Source organism: Ammospiza caudacuta, chromosome 3 (assembly GCF_027887145.1).
Source record: "Ammospiza caudacuta isolate bAmmCau1 chromosome 3, bAmmCau1.pri, whole genome shotgun sequence".
NCBI classification, from domain to species: Eukaryota; Metazoa; Chordata; class Aves; order Passeriformes; family Passerellidae; genus Ammospiza; species Ammospiza caudacuta.
Genome location: NC_080595.1, coordinates 116,491,373 through 116,516,067, shown reverse-complemented (window position 1 = coordinate 116,516,067; position 24,695 = coordinate 116,491,373). Strand labels below are relative to the sequence as shown.

The following is a 24,695-nucleotide window of genomic DNA, read 5'->3' as shown; positions in this document are numbered from 1 at the left end:
TTCCCTGAATTATTCCCTGAATTTTGGGGATTTTGGGGATTTTGGGAACTTGCCTGGCCATTCATGGCCCGGTGGCTCAGGGGGGTCCAGGAGCTGAGGGGGAGCCTGGAGCCATCGCGGGGTTTGGGAGCTGTGCTGGGTGACCTCAATGAGCCCAGGAATTCTGAATTTCCCTGAATGATTCCCTGAATTATTCCCTGAATTATTCCCTGAATTTTGGGGATTTTGGGGATTTTGGGGATTTTGGGACTTGCCTGGTCGTTGATGAGCCGATGGTTGAGGGGGGTCCAGGAGCTGAGGCGCAGCCTGGAGCCATCGCGGGGTTTGGGAGCTGCAAACGCCATGGGCAGAGCGGGGGCTCCTTCACTGGGGCTGCAAAGGGAAAAATGGGGGAAAATGGAATTTTAGTGAGGCAGCCAGCGGCACAAAGGTCAGTGTGCCATTGATTAGTTTTTATGGGAAAAATATAGAGATTTAACGAGGAAAAAAATAGAATTTTAAAAAGGAAAAAATAGAGTTTTAACAAGGGATCCAATGGAACAAAGATGGGTGTAACCATTGTGCCATTCTTTCATTTTTACGGGATAAATGGAATTTTAACGAGGGATCCAATGGAACAAAGATGGGTGTTACCATTGTGCCATTCTTTCATTTTTACGGGATAAATGGAATTTTAACGAGGAATCCAATGGAATAAAGATGGATGTTATCCCTGTGCCACCCATTTGTTTTTATGGGAAAAATGGAATTTTAACAAGGAAAAAATAGAATTTTAACGAGGGATCCAATGGAACGAAGATGGGCGTCATCACTGTGCCATTCATTAGTATTTATGGGAAAAAATAGAATTTTAACAAGGAAGAAAATAGAATTTTAATGAGGAATCCAATGGAATAAAGATGGGCGTTATCCATGTGCCATTCATTCGTTTTTATGGGAGAAACAGAATTTTAACAAGGAAAAAAATAGAATTTTAATGAAGAATCCAATGGAACAAAGATAGGTGTTACCATTGTGCCATTCTTTCATTTTTATGGGATAAATAGAATTTTAACGAGGAATCCAATGGAATAAAGATGGATGTTATCCCTGTGCCACCCATTTGTTTTTATGGGAAAAATGGAATTTTAACAAGGAAAAAATAGAATTTTAACGAGGGATCCAATGGAACGAAGATGGGCGTCATCACTGTGCCATTCATTAGTATTTATGGGGAAAATCGATTTTTAACAAGGAATCCAAGGATTTCATGGAATAAACATGAACGTTATCCCTGTGCCATTCCTTCATTTTCATGGGAAAAATAGAATTTTAAGAAGAATCAAATTATTCCATAGAACAAAGATGGATGTTATCCCTGTGACATTCTTTATTTTTTATGGAAAAAAATTAGAATTTTAACAAGGAATCCAATGGAACAAACATGAGCAATTTCCCTGTGCCATTCCTGTGTTTTTTTGGGAAAAATAGAATTTTAATGAGGGATCCGGTGGAACAAAGATGGCTGTCATCCCTGTGCCATTCCTTTGGTTCTTTTGGGGAAAAATTAGAATTTTAACAAGGAACCCAATGGAACAAAGGTGAGTGTTATCATTGTGACATTCATTAGTTTTTATGGGAAAAATAGATTTTTAAAAAGGAATCCAGTGGAACAAAGATGAGTGTTATCACTGTGCCACTCATTTGTTTTTGTGGGGAAAAATAGAATTTTAACAAGGAAAAAAAAGAATTTTAATGAGGCATCCCGTGGAAAAAAGATGGATGTTATCCTTGTGCCATTCCTTCTTTTTCATGGAAAAAATTAGAATTTTAGCAAGGAATCCAATGATTTCATGGAAGAAACATGAGTGTTAGACCTGTTCCATTCCTTCTTTTTCGTGGGCAAAAATATAATTTTAACGAGGAATTCAATGGAACAAAGATGAACGTTATTCTTGTGCCGTTCCTTCATTTTTATGGGAAAAATAGAATTTTAGTGAGGGCTCCGATGGAACAGGGATGGGCATTTTCACTGTGCCATTCATTAGTTTTAATGGAAAAAATGAGATTTTAACAAGGAATCCAATGGAACAAAGACGGACATTGTCCCTGCACCGTTCCTTCATTTTCATGGAAAAAACCATAATTTTAATAAAAACTCCAATGATTTCATAGCACAAACATGAATGTTATCACTGTGCCATTCTTTCATTTTCATGGAAAAAAATGGAATTTTAATGAGGGATCCAATGGAATAAAGGTGGGTGACATCAGTGTGCCATTCATTAGTATTTATGGGAAAAAACAGAATTTTAACAAGGAAGAAATAGAATTTTAACGAGGAATCCAATGGAATAAAGATGGGTGTTATCCATGTACCATTCATTATTTTTGAACGGAAAAATTAGAAGTTTTATGAGGGATCTAATGGAACAAAGGTGGGCGTTATCCCTGTGCCATTCATTCGTTTTTATGGGAGAAACAGAATTTTAACAAGGAAAAAAATAGAATTTTAACGAGGGATCCAATGGAACAAAGATGTGTGTTAACACTATGCCATTCATTAGTATTTATGGGGAAAAATAGAATTTTAACGATGAAAAAAATAGAATTTTAAAAAGGAAAAAATAGAATTTTAACAAGGGAAAAATAGAATTTTAATGAGGGACCCAATGGAACAAAGATGTGTGTTAACACTATGCCATTCATTAGTATTTATGGGGAAAAATAGAATTTTAACGATAAAAAAATAGAATTTTAACGATGAAAAAAATAGAATTTTAAAAAGGAAAAAATAGAATTTTAATGAGGGATCCAATGGAACAGAGGTGGGTGTTAACACTATGCCATTCATTAGTATTTATGGGGAAAAATAGAATTTTAATGATGAAAAAAATAGAATTTTAAAAAGGAAAAAAATAGAATTTTAAAAAGGAAAAAATAGAATTTTAATGAGGAACCAATGGAACAAAGATGGGCATTACCCATGTGCTGTTCCTTCATTTTATTGGGAAAAATTATAATTTTGACAAGGAGTGCAATGATTTCATGGAAGAAACTTGAACGTTATCCCTGTGCCATTCCTTCTTTTTCATAAAAAAAAAAAATAGAATTTTAACAAGGAATCCAATGATTCCATAGCACGGCAATGACACAAAAAGGAGCAATAATTTGAAATTCAGGTACGGTGAAGTTATTTTTTAATTTGTGTAGCATCAATATCCCTGAGATTAAAATCCTGGAAATGCCCAAAAATGGGTGGGAAAGGGCTGGAGCAACCTGGGAGAGTGGGAATTGTCCCACGGAAACCTCTGTGCACCGATAATTAATTCATAATTAATTCAGAATTAAGGTGTTAATCACACAAGAGCTCATGATTATCCTTTGAACCGGTGGAACCCCAATCCCTGGAAGTTTTCCCAAAAAATGTAAATGTGGGTTCCACATCAATTAAATCAGATATTTATCAAAATTTCCAGAAATTTGGAGATACCAAACAATTCCCAAAAGCAGATATTTACCAAAATCTCCCCTTTTTGGGACACCAAATATCTGAATTTTGTTCAAACAAAGCAATTTCTGAATAAATGGAGAAATCCTTGATGGTTGGATTTGGTGATCCCAAAGGTTTTTTCCAACTTTAATTTAAATTTACCAAAATCTCCAGAAACATGGAGATATCAAACAATTGCCAAAATCAGATATTTACCAAAATCTCCCCTTTTTGGGACACCAAATATCTGAATTTTGTTCAAACAAAGCAATTTCTGAATAAATGGAGAAATGGTTGAGGTTGGATTTGGTGATCCCAAAGGTTTTTTCCAACTTTAATTTAAATTTACCAAAATCTCCAGGAATATGGAGATATCAAACAATTCCCAAAATCAGATATTTACCAAAATCTCCCCTTTTTGGGACACCAAATATCGGAATTTTGTTCAGACAAAGCAATTTCTGAATAAATGGAGAAATCCTTGATGGTTGGATTTGGTGATCCCAAAGGTTTTTTCCAACCTTATCAATTCTGTGATTTCTGCAGGAATTTCCACATCAAGTAAATCAGATATTTATCAAAATTTCCAGAAATTTGGAGATACCAAACATCTCCCAAAATCAGATATTTGCCAAAATCTCCTAAAATCTCCCCATTTTGGGACACCAAATATCTGAATTTTGTTCAGACAAAGCAATTTCTCCATAAATGGGGAAATGGTTGAGGTTGGATTTGGTGATCCCAAAGGTTTTTTTCAAAATTTAATTTAAATTTACCAAAATCTCCAGAAACATGGAGATACCAAACAATTCCCAAAATCAGATATTGACCAAAATCTCCCCTTTTTGGGACACCAAGTATCCGAATTTTGTTCAGACAGAGCAATTTCCCCATAAACGGAGATTTGGCTGATGGGTGGATTTTGTGATCCCAAAGGTTTTTCCAACCTTATCAATTCTGTGAATTTTGTGACTGGGATGAGCCCTAAATTCTTTTATAACCCCAACCTTTCCTCCAACCTGAGCCTGCTCTGGCACAATCTGAGGGCATTTCCTCCAACCTGGCACAATTTGGGGTCATTTCCTCCAATCTAAACCTCCCCTGGCTCAATTTGGGGCCATTTCCTCCATCCTAAACCTCCCCTGGCACAATTTGAGGGCATTTCCCCCAACCTGGCACAATTTGGGGGCATTTCCTCCAACCTGGCACAATTTGGGATCATTTCCTCCAATCTAAACCTCCCTGGCACAATTTGGGATCATTTCCTCCAACCTAAACCTCCCCTGGCACAATTTGAGGGCGTTTCCCCCAACCTGGCACAATTTGGGGGCATTTCCTCCAACCTGGCACAATTTGAGGGCATTTCCTCCAACCTGGCACAATTTGAGGGCATTTCCTCCAATCTAAACCTCTCTTGGCACAATTTGAGGGCATTTCCTCCAACCTGAGCCCCCCTGGCACAATTTGGGATCATTTCCTCCAATCTAAACCTCCCTGGCACAATTTGGGATCATTTCCTCCAACCTAAACCTCCCCTGGCACAATTTGAGGGCGTTTCCCCCAACCTGGCACAGTTTGAGGGCATTTCCTCCAACCCGAGCCTCTCCTGGCACAGTTTGAAATTTGTTCCCTCTCCTCCTGTCCCTGTTCCCTGGGAGCAACCCTGACCCCCCCGGCTGTCCCCTGGCTGTCCCCTCGTGTCAGGAGCTGTGCAGAGCCACAAGGTCCCCCCCGAGCCTCCTTTTCTCCAGGCTGAGCCCCTTCCCAGCTCCCTCAGCCCCTCCTGGTGCTCCAGCCCTTGCCCAGCCCCGTTCCCTGGACAGCTCCAGCCCCTCACTGTCCCTCTTGTCCCCGAGGTGCGCCAGCAGTGCCAGCACAGGGGACGGCGCTGCCCCGGCCCTGCTGCCACCCCGTGTCCCCCCCGTGTCCTCTCACCTTCCTCCTCCCTCCTGCGGACGCCGCCTCCTCCTCTTCTTCCTCCTTTTCCTCCTCTTCCTCCTCTTCCTCCTCCCGCCCGTCCGCATCCCGTCGCTATGGCAACCCTGGGGGAAGGCGGCGCCAGCCAATCAGCGCCCTCCTCCTCCTCTTCCCCCCCCCCCCCGTCCGCATCCCGTATCCACGGCAACCGCGGAGGGCGCCAGCCAATCAGAGCCCCCGGCGGGGTTAGAGAGGCCGGGGGTTCCGATCTACCTAGCAACCAGCCCCGCGCGCTTTGATTGGCTGGGCGGCGGGGAGTGGGCGGAGCGCGATGGCGCGGGGGGCGTGGTCCTAGGGGGGCGTGGCCGGGCGCTGCCGCTGCTGCCGCCGCCGCCACCCGAGGGGCGCGCGCGGGATCGTGAGGGCGGCGGGAGCTGAGCAGGTAACGGGGACATGGCGGGGACACGGCGGGGCCGCGCCGCCCTCAGGAGCTCGTCCGGGGACACGCGGCCGCGGGGCTCGGCGCCCGTGCAGTGGGGCGGCCTCGCAGCGAGCGCCCTGCGGCCGGCAGCGCTCCGGGGAGATGCTGGTGCTGCGCTGGGCGGGCGGGCGGAGGACGCGGGGGATGTCGGCCCTGAGCGCCGGGAGCGGGCCGGATCCGCCCCCCGTGAGGCCGGGGATGCTGGCTTGGGCTCCTCGTGCCGTAGTGCGGCACGGCGGCCCCGGGGAGGCGATGCGGGAGCCTCACCCGGTACGGCGGCTCCGGGCAGGGGATGCGGGAGCCTCACCGCCCTTCGCTGAGGGCTCGGAGGATTCCGGAGCCTGCTCGGGCGATGCCGGAGCCTCACCGCCCTTCACTGAGGGCTCGAGGGTGCCGGAGCTTCACCGCCCTTCACTGAGAGCTCGGGGGCTGCTGGTTCCTCACCGCCCTTTGATGAGGGCTCGGGGGTGCCGGAGCCTGCTCGGTGGTGCCGGTGCCTCACCGCCCCTCCCGGGGAGCTCGGAGGATGCCGGTGCCTTCACCGCCCTCCGCTGAGGGCTCGGTGGTGCCGGAGCCTTCACCGCCTTTGCTGAGGGCTCGGGCGATGCCGGTGCCTCACCGCCCCTCACAGGGGCCTCGGGGGGTGCCGGAGCCTTAATGCCCCTCACAGGGAGCTCGGGAGTGCCGGTGCCTCACCGCCCTTTGCTGAGGGCTCGGGGGTGCCGGAGCCTGCTTGGGAGTGCTGGTTCCTCACCGCCCTTTACTGAGGGCTCGGGAGTACCGGAGCCTGCTTGAGGGTGCCGGTGCCTCACCGCCCTCCGCTGAGGGCTCGGGGCTGCTGGTTCCTCACCGCCCCTTGATGAGGGCTCGGGGCTGCCGGAGCCTGCTCGGGGGTGCCGGTGCCTCACCGCCCCTCACAGGGAGCTCGGAGGATGCCGGTGCCTTCACCGCCCTCCGCTGAGGGCTCGGTGGTGCCGGAGCCTTCACCGCCTTTGCTGAGGGCTCGAGGGTGCTGGTTCTTCACCGCTCTCCTCTGAGGGCTGGGGGTGCTGGTGCCTCACCGGCCCTCGCTGAGAGCTCGGCGATGCCAGTGCCTCAATCCCCTCCGCTGAGGACTCCGGGCTGCCGGTGCCTTCGCCGCTCTTTGCTGAGGGCTCTGGGGATGGCGGATCCTCACCGCCCTTTGCTGTGGGCTCGGGGGTGCCGGTGTCTTCACCGCCCTTCACTGAGGGCTCGGGGGTGCCGGAACCCCTTGTGAAGGGCGGTGAAGGCTCCGGCATCCCCCGAGCTCCCTGTGAGGGGCGGTGAGGCCGGAGCCTGCTCGGAGGTGCCGGGGCCTCACCGCCCCTCACTGCGGGCTCGGGCGTGCCGGAACCTCAATCCCCTCCTCTGAAGGCTCAGGGGATGTGGGTGCCTCACCGCCCTCCGCTGAGGGCTCGGGGGTGCCATTGCTTCACCGCCCTTCGCTGAGGGCTCGGGGGATGTTGGTTCCTCACCGCCCTTCGCTGAGGGCTTGGGGGATGTTGGTTCCTCACCGCCCTTTGCTGAAGGCTCGGGGGTGCCCGATCCTCGCCGCCCTCGCTGAGGGCTCCGGGATGCCGGTGCTGTCCGTGCGCTCCCCGGATCCCTCCGGGCACGCCGTCTTTAGCAGCTTGGTCTTTTTTTATTCCCCCCCTTTTTGAATGTGTGCCTCGGCCGTGCGGCAGCCATGGAGGGGATGGATGGATGGATGGATGGATGGATGGATGGATGGATGGATGGATGGACGGATGGATGGGATGGATGGATGGATGGATGGATGGATGGATGGATGGATGGATGGGATGGATGGATGGATGGACGGACAGATGGATGGATGGATGGATGGATGGATGGATGGATGGATGGGATGGATGGATGGATGGATGGATGGATGGATGGATGGATGGACGGACAGATGGATGGATGGATGGATGGATGGATGGATGGATGGATGGATGGGATGGATGGATGGATGGATGGACGGACAGATGGATGGATGGATGGATGGATGGATGGATGGATGGATGGGATGGATGGATGGGATGGATGGATGGATGGGATGGATGGATGGGATGGATGGATGGATGGATGGATGGACGGATGGATGGGATGGATGGATGGATGGATGGATGGATGGATGGGATGGATGGATGGATGGATGGATGGACGGATGGGATGGATGGATGGATGGATGGATGGACGGACAGATGGATGGATGGATGGATGGACGGACGGATGGATGGATGGATGGGATGGATGGATGGGATGGATGGATGGATGGGATGGATGGATGGGATGGATGGATGGATGGATGGATGGATGGATGGATGGGATGGATGGATGGGATGGATGGATGGATGGATGGATGGATGGATGGGATGGATGGATGCCGGTGCCGCCGATGTTCCTTGCGCCTTTCCTAAGGGATGCTGGCTGGGCCGGCAGCCTGCCTGCTTCCCATGGAGCTGCAGGATTCCCCTCTGCAGGCCCTTCCCATGGAATGGGAACGGGCAGAGAGAGGTGACAGAGCTGTCCCTCCATGAGGGATTAGATGAGCTTCAAAACCCCCTCCAACCCAATCCATTCCATGACAATAATAAGAAAATTATGAGGTTGTTTCTGCCTTTCCATCCTCCCCCTTTGCCCCGAATAGAAATAGGGATGTGGGGGATTACGGTGCGGTGCAGGAGTGGAGAGCGCTGGAGTTTCCTTCCCACTGAGTCATTCGTTAGAATGGAGTGGGGAGGATAATTTATTCTCCTTTTGTGGCTGGGGAAGTGCCATGAACGAGTTCCTCTCCTTTCTGCAGGCTCAGGATTGGGTTGGGAATCCTGAGAGCACATTTTCCCCTCCTCCAGGAGGAGTCTGGTTTGTTGCTTTATCTCCCCATTTCTCTGGGACAGATAACTTGGAATGAATTCCATCCTTTCATTCTAAACCCTGATGAATTTTTCCTCATTGCTCCCTGAGGCACTTTGAAATTTAGTTGATTCCTTGTGGGAATCAACCCTTTTTCCTTGTGATGATAATTGTCCGTGCACGTCTTAATTAATCCTTTCCAGCCAGAATCGGATGGGCTTCTCCTGCTGATGAACAATGTAAAAATCCACAACCACAGAACAAATTTCTCCTTTTCCCTGTGTTTTATTTCCACATTTCCAATGCTTGTGGCGCGAGGCGAGGCCTCCCCTCCTCTTTTCATCCCTGGTGTCACCGAAAGTGTTTTGTTTGCCTTTACATCCAACAAAAACCACAAAAATCTGCTGTGCAGAGGCTGAACAAAGAGTGCCCCGACTGGATTTGTGGCGAGGGTTCGTTATTGCAGCGCTCGTCTGTCTGCACCAATTAATGCATCACCCGCGCCCGCCGCAGCCTGGCCTCCTTTCCTCTGGAATCCTGCTCTTTTTGCTCCATTTCACCCCAAATTATTGCACTTTTCCCAGGGCCAGGTTGTTTGTTTTGATGCCCTTTTTCCATCAGAAGGACACAACTTTTCAAGCTCATACCACCTTGAAAATTCAGTCTGAAAAATGACATTTTTTCCCTCAGAAGAACACAACTTTTCAAGCTCATACCACCTTGAAAATTCAGTCTGAAAAATGACATTTTTTCCCTCAGAAGAACACAACTTTTCAAGCTCATACCACCTTGAAAATTCAGTCTGAAAAATGACATTTTTTCCATCAGAAGAACACAACTTTTCAAACTCATATCACCTTGAAAAGTCAGTCTGAAAAATGACATTTCTTAAATCAGAAGGACACAACTTTTCAAGCTGATATCACCTTGAAATTCAATCTGAAAAATGACATTTTTTCCATCAGGACACAATATTTTAAGCTCCTATCATCTTGAAAAGTCAATGTGAGAAATGACATTTTTTCCATCAGAAGGACACAGCTTTTCAAGCTCATATTATCTTGAAAAGTCAGTATGAAAAATTAAATTTTTTCATCAGACGGACACAACTTTTGAAGCTCATATCACCTTCAAAGTCAAGCTGAAAAATGACATTTCTGAAATCAGGGCATGACTTTCCAGCCCATATCACCTTGAAAAGTCAATCTGAAAAATTATATTTTTTCATCAGAAGAACACAACTTGTCAAGCTCGTATCATCTTGATAAGTCAGTCTGAAAAATGAGATTTCTCCCATCAGAAGGACACAGTTTTCAAGATTGTATCACCTTGAAAAGCCAGTATGAAAAATGACATTTCTTCATCAGAAAGACACAACTTTTCAACCTCATATCATCTTGAAAAGGCAACATGAAAAATTGTATTTCTTCATCAGAAGGACACAACTTTTCAAGCTCATACCATCTTGAAATACGAAAACGTGAAATATTTTCAATATGAAATACTGAAATACAAAACATTTCTATATATGAAATATAAAATATGAAATATGTTCAATATGAAAAATGACATTTTTTCCATCAGAAGGACACAACCTGTCAAGCTCATACCATCCTGAAATATGAAAATATGAAATATTTTCAATATGAAATAGTGAAATGTGACCTATTTCACTATATTAAATACGAAATATTGTAATATGGAATATTTTCAATCTGTAAAATGACTTTTTTCCATCAGAAGGACACAACTTGTCAAGCTCCTTTTTTTGCTCATGGTTTGTTTTTCCTGACTCTGGAGCTTTTCCTATTTCTATTTTTCCCCTTATTCCAGTGCTGCCTCAACCACATCTTCCCCTGGGACAGCAAAACTGTCAATAAATTAAATTTAATGTGGTTATTTGATCAGATTGGTCTATTTTATTTCCCTTCTTTTTGAATGTTTGTTTTTAACCAGCCTCTTCAAAAAAGGAAAGGGAAAAAAGGAGAAATATGGGGTTAAAAATGAGGAGAAAAGGGAAATTTGGGGATAAAAATGGGGTTAGAAATGGGGGAAATGTGCGATTCCTGGAGGAGAAAAAGTCAAAATTCCAAATTTTCAGGCCTGGAAGAGTCAGAATTCCTAAATTAGAAGCAAAAAAAAAGGTCAAAATTCCCAGATTTTAGGCACAAAAAAAGCCAAGTTCCCGAAATTTCAGGTGAGGAAAAGTCCAAAATTCCTAAATTAGAGCTGGAAAAAAGTAAAAAATTTCCAATTTTCAGGCATGGAAAACTCAAAATTCCTCAATTTTGGGCTCAAAAAAATCCCAAAATTCCCAAATCTGAGCAAAAAAGCCCCAAAATTGCTAAATTTGCACACAAAATCTCCCCAAAATTGCCAAATTTGGACCCAAACCCCCCAAAATTCCCTAATTGAGGGCACAAAAAAAAAAACAAACCAGGACTAAACCTCATCTTGTAGGAGATCTTGAAGCAGTTGAGGAACTGAGAGATGAAATATTGGAATATTTTCATTTTTGGGTGGTTTTCTTCCATTTTCCATCAATTTTTCCATTCATTTCCTCCAGAAATATAAAAAAACAGGATTTAAAAAAATCAGGATTAAAACTTTTCTTCCATTCAATTCTTCCATCTTCCACTCAATTCCTCCAGAAATTTAAAATAATCAGGATTAAATCTCATTTTGTAGGAGACCTTGAAGAGTTGAGGAACTGAGGGGTAAAATATTGGAATATTTTCTTTTTTGGGTGTTTTTCTTCCATTTTCCATCAAATTCTTCCATTCAGTTCTTCCATTTTCCATTCATTTCCTCCAAAAATTTAAAATAATCAGGATTCAAGCTCGTAAGAGAATTTGAAGAGGTTTAGGAACTGAGAGGTAAAACATTGGAATATTTTCATTTTTGGCTGATTTTTCTCATTGTTTTCTCTCTGTTTTTAGGATAAATCAGGAATCCCTTGGAGGGTAAAATACTGGAATATTTTCATTTTTGGCTGATTTTTCTCATTGTTTTCTCTCTGTTTTTTAGGATAAATCAGGAATCCCTGCCCGGTCACCATGGGCTCCACAGTGTGGGAATGTGGCTGAAATTTCAATTTTTCATTCATCACCGAGAGTGGGGAAAAAAAGGAAAATTCCTTCAGGACCCTGAGGATGTTGGAGACAGAAAATTTTGAAATTTGGAGGAACCACAAGCAAAGGCAATGTGAGAAATGAGATTTTGGAAGGAAATGTTGGAATTTTTGAGGATGTGAAGGTTCTACAAGCAGAGCCAATGTGAGAAATGAGATTTGGAAGGAAATGTTGGAATTTTTAAGGATCTGGAAGATGCTACAAGCAAAGCCAGTGTGAAAAATGAGATTTGGAAGGAAATTTTGGAATTTTTAAGGAGGTGGAAGATGCCACAAGCAAAGGCAACGTGAGAAACGGGATTTTGGCAGGAAATATCTGAATTTTTAAGGATCTGTAAGATGCCACAAGCAGGGCCAATGTGAACAATGAGATTTGGAAGGAAATTTTGGAATTTCTGAGGAGGTGGAAGATGCCACAAGCAAAGCCAGTGTGAAAAATGAGATTTGGACAGAAATATCAGAATTTCTGAGGATGAGGAAGATGCCACAAGCAGAGCCAGTGTGAAAATTGCTGTTTTGGCAGGAAATGTTGGCATTTGTGAGGATGAGGAGGATGTTCTGGGGGGTGAGGATGGCCGTGGGGTGGCTGCTGCCCGCCCTGTGGGTTTTGGGGTGCCGGCTGCCCCCCGGGGCCGGGCACAGCCTGTTCTCCTGCGAGCCCATCGCGCTCAGGATGTGCCAGGACCTGCCCTACAACTCCACCTTCATGCCCAACCTGCTCAACCACTACGACCAGCACACGGCGGCGCTGGCCATGGAGGTAATTAAAAATCTTATTAATTATTTATTCTATTATTTATTCTATTAATTATTTATTCTAAAATCTTATTAATTATTTATTGTATTCGTTTTTATATAATTGTCATTATTTTGTTATTATGTTATATGTAATATAACCACTACGACCAGCACACGGCCACCCTGGCCATGGAGGTAATTAAAAATCTTATTAATGATTATATTTATTGTATTCGTTTTTATATAATTGTCATTATTTTGTTATTATGTTATATGTAATATAACCACTACGACCAGCACACGGCCGCCCTGGCCATGGAGGTAAAGTTATTATTATTAATAAAAATTAATAATTTGTATTAATTATTGTCTTTATTTTATTAATTTTTCTATAATTGTCATTATTTTATTATTATATTGTATGTAATACAATGTAATATATCTATTATATGTAATATAATAGATATATTAGATTGGATTAATTATGATATTATTTATAGATTATATATATATTATATATAATATATAATACATAATACATACTATATACTATATACTATATACTGCGTACTACATACTATATACTATATACTGCATACTATATACTATATACTGCATACTATATACTATATACTGCGTACTATATACTGCATTCTATATACATATACTACATACTATATACTACATACTATATACTATATACTGTATACTGCATACTACATACTATATACTGCATACTATATACTGTATACTACATACTGCATACTATATACTGCATACTACATACTATATACTACATACTATATACTATATAGTGCATACTACATACTATATACTATATACTACATACTATATACCATATACTACCTACCATATACTACATACTGCATACTATATACTACATACTACATACTATAGACTATATACTGCCTACTATATACTACATAATGTATACTGCATACTACATACTATATACTATATACTACATACTATATACTGTATACTGCATACTACATATTATATACTATATACTGTGTACTATATACTATATACTGTATACTGCATACGATATACTACATACCATATACTATGTACTACATACTCTATACTATATACTGCTTAAAATATACTAAATAATGTATACTGCGTACTACATACTATATACTATATACTGTATACTGCATACTACATCCTATATACTATATACTGCTTACTATATACTGTATAATGTATATTGCATACTACATCCTATATACTATATATTACATACTATATACTGTATACTGCATACTACATATTATATACTATATACTGCGTACTATATACTATATACTGTATACTGCATACGATATGCTACATACCATATACTATGTACTACATACTATATACTATATACTGCCTACTATATACTATATAATGTATATTGCGTACTACATACTATATACTATATACTGTATACTGCATACTACATACTATATACTATATACTACATACTATATACTGTATACTGCATACTACATATTATATTCTATATACTGCGTACTATATACTATATACTGTATACTGCGTACTACATACTACATACTATATACTGTATACTGCATACTACATACTATATACTATATACTGTATACTGCATACTACATACTACATACTATATACTACATACTACACACTGCCTACTATATACTATATAATGTATACTGCATACTACATACTATATACTACATACTATATACTGTATACTACAAACTACATACTATATACTACATACTATATACTGTATACTGCATACTACATACTACATACGATATACTGCCTACTATATACTATATAATGTATACTGCGTACTACATACTATATACTACATACTGTATACTGTATACTGCATACTATGTAACAAAATTTTATTATATATTTATATTCTATCAATGTTATAACTTATATATTTATTTATATTAATTTAATATATTTTTATTATTTTAATATTTTGTAAGGTGATATATTTATTTTTATTAATATAATCTATTTGTATTATTTTAATTATATATTTTAATAACATAATTATAATATTTATAATATTATAATCAATATGAAATTTATTATATATTCATATTAATTATATTATTTTTATAAATTAATATATATTTATAAATATTCATTTATTACGTACTTTTCATTAATATATATTTATTATTTTCATAAATATATCTTTATATATTTAATTTTGGCTGTTAGATCACCAATAATTGCTAAGAGAATTCAAAGTAGCAAATAAAAATCAAGGTAATGAATAATTCAATTATAACCCTAAATACCATATTCTAATTAGTCAAAGGCAATTAATAATTCAAACATTACCCCAAATATCATATTCTAAACGAATGGAAATTCAGAATATTGAGGTGTTTTGTGATGGGATTTGAATGGAAATTCAGAATATTGAGGAATTTTTTAATGGGATTTGAATGGAAATTCAGAATATTGAGGGATTTTGTGATGGGACTAAAATGGATGAAAATTCAGAATATTGAGGGATTTTGTGATGAAAATGAAAGGAATTTCAGAATATTGAGGGATTTTGTGATGAGAGTAAAATGAGCAGAAATTCAGAATATTGAGGGATTTTGTGATGAGATTTGAATGGAAATTCAGAATATTGAGGAATTTTTTGATAAGACTCAAATGAGTGGAAATTCAGAATATTGGGGGATTTTGTGATGAGATTAAAATGAATAGAAATGCAGAATATTGAGGGAATCTATTATAAGATTTAAAAGAATGGGAATTCAGAATATTGAGGTATTTTGTGATGGGATTTGAATGGAAATTCAGAATATTGAGGGATTTTGTGATGAAAATGAATGGAAATTCAGAATATTGAGGGATTTTGTGATGAGATTAAAATGAGTGGAAATTCAGAATATTGGGTGATTTTGTGATGGGACTAAAATGAAAGGAAATTCAGAATATTGAGGGATTTTGCGATGAGATTTGAATGAAAATTCAGAATATTGAGGGATTTTGCGATGAGACTAAATTGGAAATTCAGAATATTGGGGGATTTTGTGATGGGATTAAAATGAATAGAAATGCAGAATATTGAGGTATTCTATTATAAGATTTAAAAGAATGGAAATTCGGAATATTGAGGTATTTTATTATGGGATTTGAATGGAAATTCAGAATATTGAGGGATTTTTAATGGGATTTGAATGGAAATTCAGAATATTGAGGGATTTTGTGATGAAAATGAATGGAAATTCAGAATATTGAGGGATTTTGTGACGAGATTTGAGTGGAAATTCGGAATATGAATCAATTTCCTGCTGAAAATTCCCTGTGGGATTTGTGCAGTTTTGGTTAATTTGTATTTTTTGGGAACCTTTGTGGGTAAATCTGTGAGAAATGAAAGAATAATTCTGATTTTTCATCCTTGAATTCTCTTCCTGACAGCACAAAAATTGAATTTCATTGTCATTTTTAGATAATTTAAAGATAATTTAAATCAAATTTAGATAATTTAATTTGCATAATTAAATTTAAATGACAATTTCGTTGCCACTTTTAGATAATTTAAATTTAAATGTAATTCAAATTTAATTTAAAATTTAAATTTTACCTTTGTGTGGTTTGGCTGGGGAAGAGTCGGGAATGAAATGTGGTTTTAAATTTTTTTTTTTTTATTTTTAAAATTTTGTAAAAATTGAGATTTTTTTTTTTTCCTTCAATTTTTGGAGGAAATTTTGGCTGGATGGCTCCGATTGTCCTGGGCGGGGAGAAAAGGAGAGAATTTATTGTGAAACGCAGAAAAATCAGAGAATTTTGGTGTGAAATCGAGGAAAAGGAGAGAATTTTGTGTAGATTTGAGAAAAAGGAGTGAATTTTGGTGTGAGATTGAGCAAAATGAGAGAATTTCATTGTAAAATTGATAAAAGGGGAGTGAATTTTGTGGTGAAATTGAACAAAATGAGAGAATTTCGTTGCAAAATGGAGCAAAATGGAAAAAAAATTAATGTAAAATAGAGCAACATCATTGAATTTTAGTGTGAGATTGAGCAAAATTAGTGAATTTTATTGTGAAATAGAGCAAAATGAGAGAATTTTATTGCGAAAAGGAGTGAATTCTGTTGTGAAATTGAGCAAAAAGAGAGAATTTTACTGTGAAACAGAGCAAAATGAGAGAATTTTGGTGTGAGATTGAGCAAAATGAGAGAATTTTGGTGTGCAATAGAGCAAAATTAGTGAATTTTATTGTAAAATTGATAAAAGGGGAGTGAATTTTGTGGTGAAATTGAACAAAATGAAAGAATTTCGTTGCAAAATGGAGCAAAATGGAAAAATTTTAATGTAAAATAGAGCAACATCATTGAATTTTAGTGTGAGACTGAGCAAAATTAGTGAATTTTATTTCAAAATAGAGCAAAACGAGAGAATTTTATTGCGAAAAGGAGTGAATTCTGTTGTGAAACAGAGCAAAAAGAGAGAATTTTACTGTGAAATAGAGCAAAATGAGAGAATTTTGGTGTGAGATTGAGCAAAATGAGTCAATTTTATTGTAAAATTGATAAAAGGGGAGTGAATTTTGTGGTGAAATTGAACAAAATGAAAGAATTTCGTTGCAAAATGGAGCAAAATGGAAAAATTTTAATGTAAAATAGAGCAACATCATTGAATTTTGGTGTGAGATTGAGCAAAATTAGTGAATTTTATTGTGAAATAGAGCAAAATGAGAGAATTTTATTGCAAAAAGGAGTGAATTCTGTTGTGAAATTGAGCAAAAAGAGAATTTTACTGTGAGATTGAGCAAAATGAGAGAATTTTGGTGTGAGATTGAGCAAAATGAGAGAATTTTGCTGCAAAATGGAGAAAAATGGGAGAATTTTATTGTAAAATGGAGAAAAGGAGAGAATTTTGTTACAAAACAGAGCAATGAGAGGGAATTTTATTGTGAAATGGAGCAAAAGGGGTGAATTTTATTGCAAAAAGGAGGGAATTCTGTTGTGAAATTGAGCAAAATGAGTGAATTTTGGTGTGAGATTGAGCAAAATGAATGAATTTTATGGAAAATGGAGCAAAAAGAATTTTTTGTAAAACAGAGAACAGTTTTATTCGGCCTCTTGAATATGAAATATTGCACCAGAATCCTTCCACTGCTGGCATCACTCCGGGAAAGAGAATTCATTTTATTGGGAGAATTCATTTTATTGGGAGAATTCATTTTATTGAGAGAATTCATTTTATTGGGAGAATTCCTTTTATTGAGAGAATTCATTTTATTGGGAGAATTCCTTTTATTGAGAGAATTCCTGTTATTGAGAGAATTCATTTTATTGAGAGAATTCATTTTATTGGGAGAATTCCTTTTATTGAGAGAATTCATTTTATTGAGAGAATTCCTGTTATTGAGAGAATTCATTTTATTGGGAGAATTCATTTTATTGAGAGAATTCCTGTTATTGAGAGAATTCATTTTATTGAGAGAATTCATTTTATTGAGGGAATTCATTTTATTGGGAGAATTCATTTATTGAGGGAATTCATTTTATTGAGAGAATTCCTGTTATTGAGAGAATCATTTTATTGAGAGAATTCCTGTTATTGAGATAATTCATTTTATTGGGAGAATTCCTTTTATTGAGAGAATTCATTTTATTGAGAGAATTCCTGTTATTGAGAGAATTCCTGTTATTGAGAGAATTCCTGTTATTGAGATAATCCCTTTATCACAATAAATTTGTGATTTAATCCAGGAGGATTTTGGGGCAGGGCTGCTGCATCCAGGGCTTGGAGCTTTATTTGATTCCCAAATTTCCCTGAATTTTGGTGTTTTTGGCAGCGCACAGACCCCAGCCCAGCCTGGCTGTGGCAGACACTGAAATTTGAATTATTTTGTCCCCAGGGCTGAGGAGCTGCACACAAATCCTCTGGGAATTCTACTCCACAGGGAAGGATTTTCCCCAAAATTTCCTGCAAATTTCCCTTTTTTCAGCCTCTTGAATGTGGAAATTCCATCAGAATCAATTCCTTCTCCTTGATTCGCTCCTGGCAAAGAGAATTCCTGTTATTGAGATAATTCCTGTTATTGAGAGAATTCCTGTTATTGAGAGAATTCCTGTATCACAATAAATGTGTGATTTAACCCAGGAGGGTTTTGGGGCAGGGCTGCTCCATCCAGGGCTTGGAAAATGATTTTATTCCCAAATATCCCTGAGGGATTTTGGTGGGTTTGGGACGTGGAAATTCCATCAGAATCCTCCCACTGCTGGAATCAGCTCCTGTTCCTTGATGCGCTCCTGGCAAAGAGAATTCCTGTTATTGAGAGAATTCATTTTATTGAGAGAATTCATTTTATTGAGAGAATTCATTTTATTGGGAGAATTCATTTTATTGAGAGAATTCCTGTTATTGAGAGAATCATTTTATTGAGAGAATTCCTGTTATTGAGGGAATTCTTGTTATTGAGAGAATTCCTTTTATTGAGAGAATTCCTGTTATTGAGATAATCCCTTTATCACAATAAATTTTGGGATTTAACCCAGGAGGATTTTGGGGCAGGGCTGCTGCATCCAGGGCCTTGGAAAATGATTTTATTCCCAAATATCCCTGAGGGATTTTGGATTTTGGTGTTTTTGGCAGCGCACAAACCCCAATCCCAGGCTGTAAAATTTGAATTATTTTGCCTGTGGGGAGCCCCCAGTGCTGCGGGAATTCCCAGTTTCTGTCAGGAGATTTGGGCTGGAGCTGCCCGGCCGTGGCTCAGGAATTCCCAGTTTCTCTCGGGAGCTCTGGGCTGGAGCTGCCCAGCCGTCGTTCAGGAATTCCCAGTTTCTGTCAGGAGATTTGGGATGGAGCTGCCCGGCCATGGCTCAGGAATTCCCAGTTTCTCTCAGGAGCTCAGGATGGGCTGTGCAGGGCTGGAGCTGCCCGGCCGTGGCTCAGGAATTCCCAGTTTCTGTCAGGAGATTTGGGCTGGAGCTGCCCGGCCGTGGCTCAGGAATTCCCAGTTTCTGTCAGGAGATTTGGGATGGAGCTGCCCGGCCGTGGCTCAGGAATTCCCAGTTTCTGTCGGGAGCTCTGGGCTGGAGCTGCCCGGCCGTGGCTCAGGAATTCCCAGTTTCTGTCAGGAGCTCCGGGCTGGAGCTGCCCGGCCGTGGCTCAGGAATTCCCAGTTTCTGTCGGGAGCTCTGGGCTGGGCTGTGCAGGGCTGGAGCTGCCCGGCCGTGGCTCAGGAATTCCCAGTTTCTCTCGGGAGCTCTGGGCTGGGCTGTGCAGGGCTGGCGCTGCCCGGCTGTTGAAAGCGAAGGGAGCCAGCCCACCTTGTTGTTGATCAGCATCGACTCCGATTTATTGATCAATCAGCCGCTCTGTGTAACAGTGCTAATTAACTTCATGCATATTGCAAAATCCGAGCTCACGATAGGTTACAGAGAAAACTCCAACCCCTCCTTTTGTTTACACCGCCTGTGGTTTGTCTATTGAAAACAGGACTGGCGTTCCCACTGTGATGTGAAAAGTTCTCAAAGCCTCCATGTCTGTTCCCAGAGCGCCCAAGGACAGAGTGTTTCGCCTGTTATGGGAAGACCGTCTGAGAATCTTATTGTTTATAAGGTGGTGCTTGAGAGAGCCTGATTATTTATAGAATCAAGCCTGGGGAATGCTGCTTTATCTCTGCCTTTTACTTTTCCCTCAGCTCTGTACCTCCATGGCCTCTTTCTTTGAGCCATGTTTGAACCAGGCTCTCCACACCCGGCCGTGGCTCAGGAATTCCCAGTTTCTGTCAGGAGATTTGGGAGGGAGCTGCCCGGCCGTGGCTCAGGAATTCCCAGTTTCTCTCAGGAGATTTGGGCTGGAGCTGCCCGGCCGTGGCTCAGGAATTCCCAGTTTCTGTCGGGAGCTCTGGGATGGAGCTGCCCGGCCGTGGCTCAGGAATTCCCAGTTTCTGTCGGGAGCTCTGGGATGGAGCTGCCTGGCCATGGCTCAGGAATTCCCAGTTTCTCTCAGGAGCTCAGGATGGGCTGTGCAGGGCTGGAGCTGCCCGGCCATGGCTCAGGAATTCCCAGTTTCTGTCAGGAGCTCTGGGCTGGGCTGTGCAGGGCTGGCGCTGCCCGGCCGTGGCTCAGGAATTCCCAGTTTCTGTCAGGAGCTCTGGGATGGAGCTGCCCGGCCGTGGTTCAGGAATTCCCAGTTTCTGTCAGGAGCTCTGGGATGGAGCTGCCCGGCCGTGGCTCAGGAATTCCCAGTTTCTGTCAGGAGCTCTGGGCTGGCACTGCCCGGCCGTGGCTCAGGAATTCCCAGTTTCTCTCGGGAGCTCTGGGCTGGGCTGTGCAGGGCTGGAGCTGCCCGGCCGTGGCTCAGGAATTCCCAGTTTCTGTCAGGAGCTCTGGGCTGGAGCTGCCCGGCCGTGGCTCAGGAATTCCCAGTTTCTCTCAGGAGATTTGGGCTGGAGCTGCCCGGCCGTGGCTCAGGAATTCCCAGTTTCTCTCAGGAGCTCTGGGCTGGAGCTGCCCGGCCGTGGCTCAGGAATTCCCAGTTTCTCTCGGGAGCTCTGGGCTGGGCTGTGCAGGAATCAGGAATTGCTGCTCCCCCCTCCCTGCTCTGCTGCACCCGCAGCTCGGAGGGGTCTGGGACGTTCTGTGGAGCCGCTGACAGCCCAGGCTGCTTGTGGGCAATAGCCAGCAGGAACGGATGCTTTGAGCAGTGCTGGGAAAAATTCACTCCCAAAATTCCCTCCCTAATATTCCTACTCAAAATTTCCCTCACAAAATTTCCCTCACAAAATTTCCCTCTCAAAATTTCCCTCCCTAATATTCCTTTCCCAAATCTTCCCTCCCAAATATTCCCTCCCAAAATTTCCCCTCTCAAGTCTTCCCTCCCCAATTTTCCCTCCCCAAATCTTCCCTCACAGATATTCCTTCCCCAAAATTCCCTCCCAAATCTTCCTACTCACATCTTCCCTCTCAAATATTCCTTCCCCAAATCTTCTGTCCCAAAATTTCCCTCCCCAAAATTTTTCCTCCTAAATCTTCCCTCCCAAAACTTCCCTCTCAAATACTCCTACTCAAAACCTCCCTCCCAAAATTTCCCTCCGAAATATTCCTTCCCCAAATCTTCCCTCCCAAAATTTCCCCCACAAAACTCCCCTCTCAAATCTTTCCTCCCAAAAAATCCTTCCCCAAATCTTCCATCCCCAAATCTTCCCTCCCAAATTTCCCCCCCAAAATTTCCCTCCCAAATTTTCCCTCCCCAGATTTCTCCTCCCAAATGTTCCTTCCTCAAATTTTCTCTCCCAAATCTTCCCTCCCAAAACTTCCTTCAAAATCTTCCCTCCCCAAATTTTCCTCCTAAATTTTCCCTCCCAAAACTTCCCTCCCAGATATTCCCTCCCAGATATTCCTAGCCATATCTTCCCTCCCCAAATTTCCATCCCCAAATCTTCCCTCCCAAATATTCCTACCCAAATCCTCCCATCCCAAATCTTCCTCCCAAAATTTCCCTCCCAAATATTCCTTCCCCAAATCTTCCCTCCCAAATCTTCCCTCTAAAATATTTCCTCCCAAAAATTCCCTCCCCAAATCTTCTCTCCCCAAATCTTCCTCTCCCAAATATTCCTACCCAAATCTTGCCTCCCAAATTTTCTCCCCCTAAATCTTTCCTCCCAAAATTTCCCTCCCAAAACTTCCCCTCCCCAGATCTTCCCTCCCAGATATTCCTACCCAAAACTTCCCTCCCATACCTTCCCTCCCCAAATCTTCCCTCCCAAAATTCTCTTCCGCAAATCTTCCATCCCAAATTTTCCTTCCCCAAATATCCCTACTCAACTCTTCCCTCCCAAATATTCCCCTCTCAAATTTTCCTTCCCCAAAATTTCCCTCCCAGATCTTCCTTCCCCAAACTTCCCTCCCAAATCTTCCTTCCCAGATCTTCCCTCACAGATATTCCTTCCCCAAACTTCCCTCCCAAATGTTCCCTCCCAAAACTTCCTTCCCAAACATTCCTACCACAATATTCCCTCCCAAATATTTCTACTCAAATCTTCCCTCTCAAATATTCCTTCCCCAAATCTTCTGTCCCAAAATTTCCCTCCCCAAATTTTCCCTCCCAAATTTTCCCTCCCCAAATCTTCCCCCCCCAAATCTTCCCTCCCCAAATCTTCCCACTTGAAATTTCCCCTACAGAACTCCTCTCTCAAATATTCCCTCCCAAACTTCCCTCCCAAATTTTCCTCCCCAAATCTTCCCTCCCAAATATTCCTACACAAATTTTCCCTCTCAAATCTTCCCCCCTCAAATCTTCCCTCCCCAAATGTTCCTCTCCCAAACTTCCCTCCCCAAATTTTCCTCCCAAATTTCCCTCCCCAGATCTTCCTTCCCAAATCTTCTCTTCCAAATCTTCCCTCCCAAAACTTTTCTCCCAAATCTTCCTTCCCAAAATTTCCCCCACAAAAGTCCCCTCCCAAATCTTCCTCCCAAATCTTCCTCCCAAATCCTCCTCCCAAATCTTCTCTCCCAAATCCTCCTCCCAAATCTTCTCTCCCAAATCCTCCTCCCAAATCTTCCTCCCAAATCTTCCTCCCAAATCTTCCTCCCAAATCCTCCTCCCAAATCTTCTCTCCCAAATCTTCCTCCCAAATCTTCCTCCCAAATCTTCCTCCCAAATCTTCTCTCCCAAATCTTCCTCCCAAATCTTCCTCCCAAATCTTCCTCCCAAATCTTCTCTCCCAAATCTTCCTCCCAAATCTTCCTTCCCCAAAAATTCTCTCCCTAAATCTTCCCTCCCAAACATTCCTTCCCCAAATCTTCCCTCCCCAGTCTTTCCTCCCAAATTTTCCCTCCCAAATTTTTCCTCTCAAATTTTTCTTCTCACAGTTTTCCTCCCAAATTCTTCCTTCCAAATCCTTCCTTCCCAAAATTTTCCTCCCAAATCTTCCTCCCTAATTTTCCCTCCCTAAATTTTCCCTCCCAAACATTCCCGAGGTGCTGCTGCTCCGTGTGTCCCATAAATCCTGTGCTGGTGGAAAATTCAAATTCCCCCTGCCCCCCCCAGGGAGCTGAGCTTGTTTTCTCATATCTTTATTATTATTGCTCAAAAATATTATTATTATTATTATTATTATTATTATTATTATTATTATTACTGCTACTACTACTGCTACTATTACTATTACTGTTACTATTGTTTTGTTGTTGTTATTATTAATATAATATTAATTATTATATTATATATTATATGTATAATATAATAATATAATTATATATAATAATATAATGACATATAATATATATTATGTTATATATAACACATTATATATAATATATAATATATATATAAAATATATAATATATAATATATAATATAAAATATATAATATAAAATATATAATAGTAGTAGTAGTAATAATAATAATAATAATAATAATAATAATAATAATAATAATAATAATAATAATAATAATAATATACCCCCTATCCTTTTCCCCTTCATAATTCCTTCACCCCTGAAGGATTTGCTGATGGTGGCACTGGGGTTTTTCTCCCTTAATTAATTTTTTTTTTGTGGCCAAACATTTTTAACAGAAAAAGTGGAATTTGTTGGAGCCATTCAGCGACAGCTTTGTCACAGTTTCATTTGATGATTTCCAAACTCTTTGAATTAAATAATCTAAAAACAAATAACCATTTCTTTTTCCTCACCCTGATTTTCATGGCTGGGGATCAAAGAGGTTTTAAAGGACGTGGCTGAGGCTGGGTCTGAATTTCCTTTGGGATTGAACTCGAGGCCAAAGCTCCAAATGCAGAGGGCCCTGCCTCTGCCCCCATTCCCATTTTCCCCAGGAAAAATCAGCCAGGAGATGGAAAATGGGGAAATTGGGGGAAAATGGCAGAATTGGGGTGTCCTGGAGGTGATTTGGGGTTTGCAGCGTGAGGGGACACAAGATGGAAGAGCAGAGGTGGAAGGGAGCCAAGGCTTTGATATAAAAAACCCTCAGTCACAGATTTTTGCAATATTTAGAAATTAATTTACCACAGAATATCCAACTACAAATGTGAGTACATTTAATTTTTCACATTTAGTGG

General features: G+C 41.5%; 2 protein-coding genes across 4 annotated transcripts in view; one reads left to right on the top strand and one right to left on the bottom strand.

Annotated features, from left to right (window-relative positions):
• FBXO16 (F-box protein 16) overlaps positions 1-5,844 on the bottom strand; it is a 56,587-nt gene extending 50,743 nt beyond the window's left edge. Inside the window, exons 1-2 of the mRNA XM_058801525.1 lie at positions 5,663-5,844; positions 255-372 (exon numbers count right to left, since the gene is read on the bottom strand). Of these exons, the coding sequence (XP_058657508.1) occupies positions 255-372; positions 5,663-5,844 (300 nt within the window). The remainder of the gene's footprint in view (positions 1-254; positions 373-5,662) is intronic.
• A 6,100-nt stretch (positions 5,845-11,944) lies between these two features.
• The window catches only part of FZD3 (frizzled class receptor 3), a 74,979-nt gene continuing 62,228 nt past the window's right edge, over positions 11,945-24,695 (top strand). For 2 of the 3 annotated variants that reach the window (XM_058801642.1, XM_058801640.1), the window contains exon 1: positions 11,945-12,640. In XM_058801642.1, the coding sequence (XP_058657625.1) occupies positions 12,407-12,640 (234 nt within the window). In that variant the 5' untranslated portion in view covers positions 11,945-12,406. Of the gene's footprint in view, positions 12,641-16,495; positions 16,498-24,695 lie in introns of all 3 variants that reach the window. The other variant, XM_058801641.1, reaches the window with a different exon arrangement.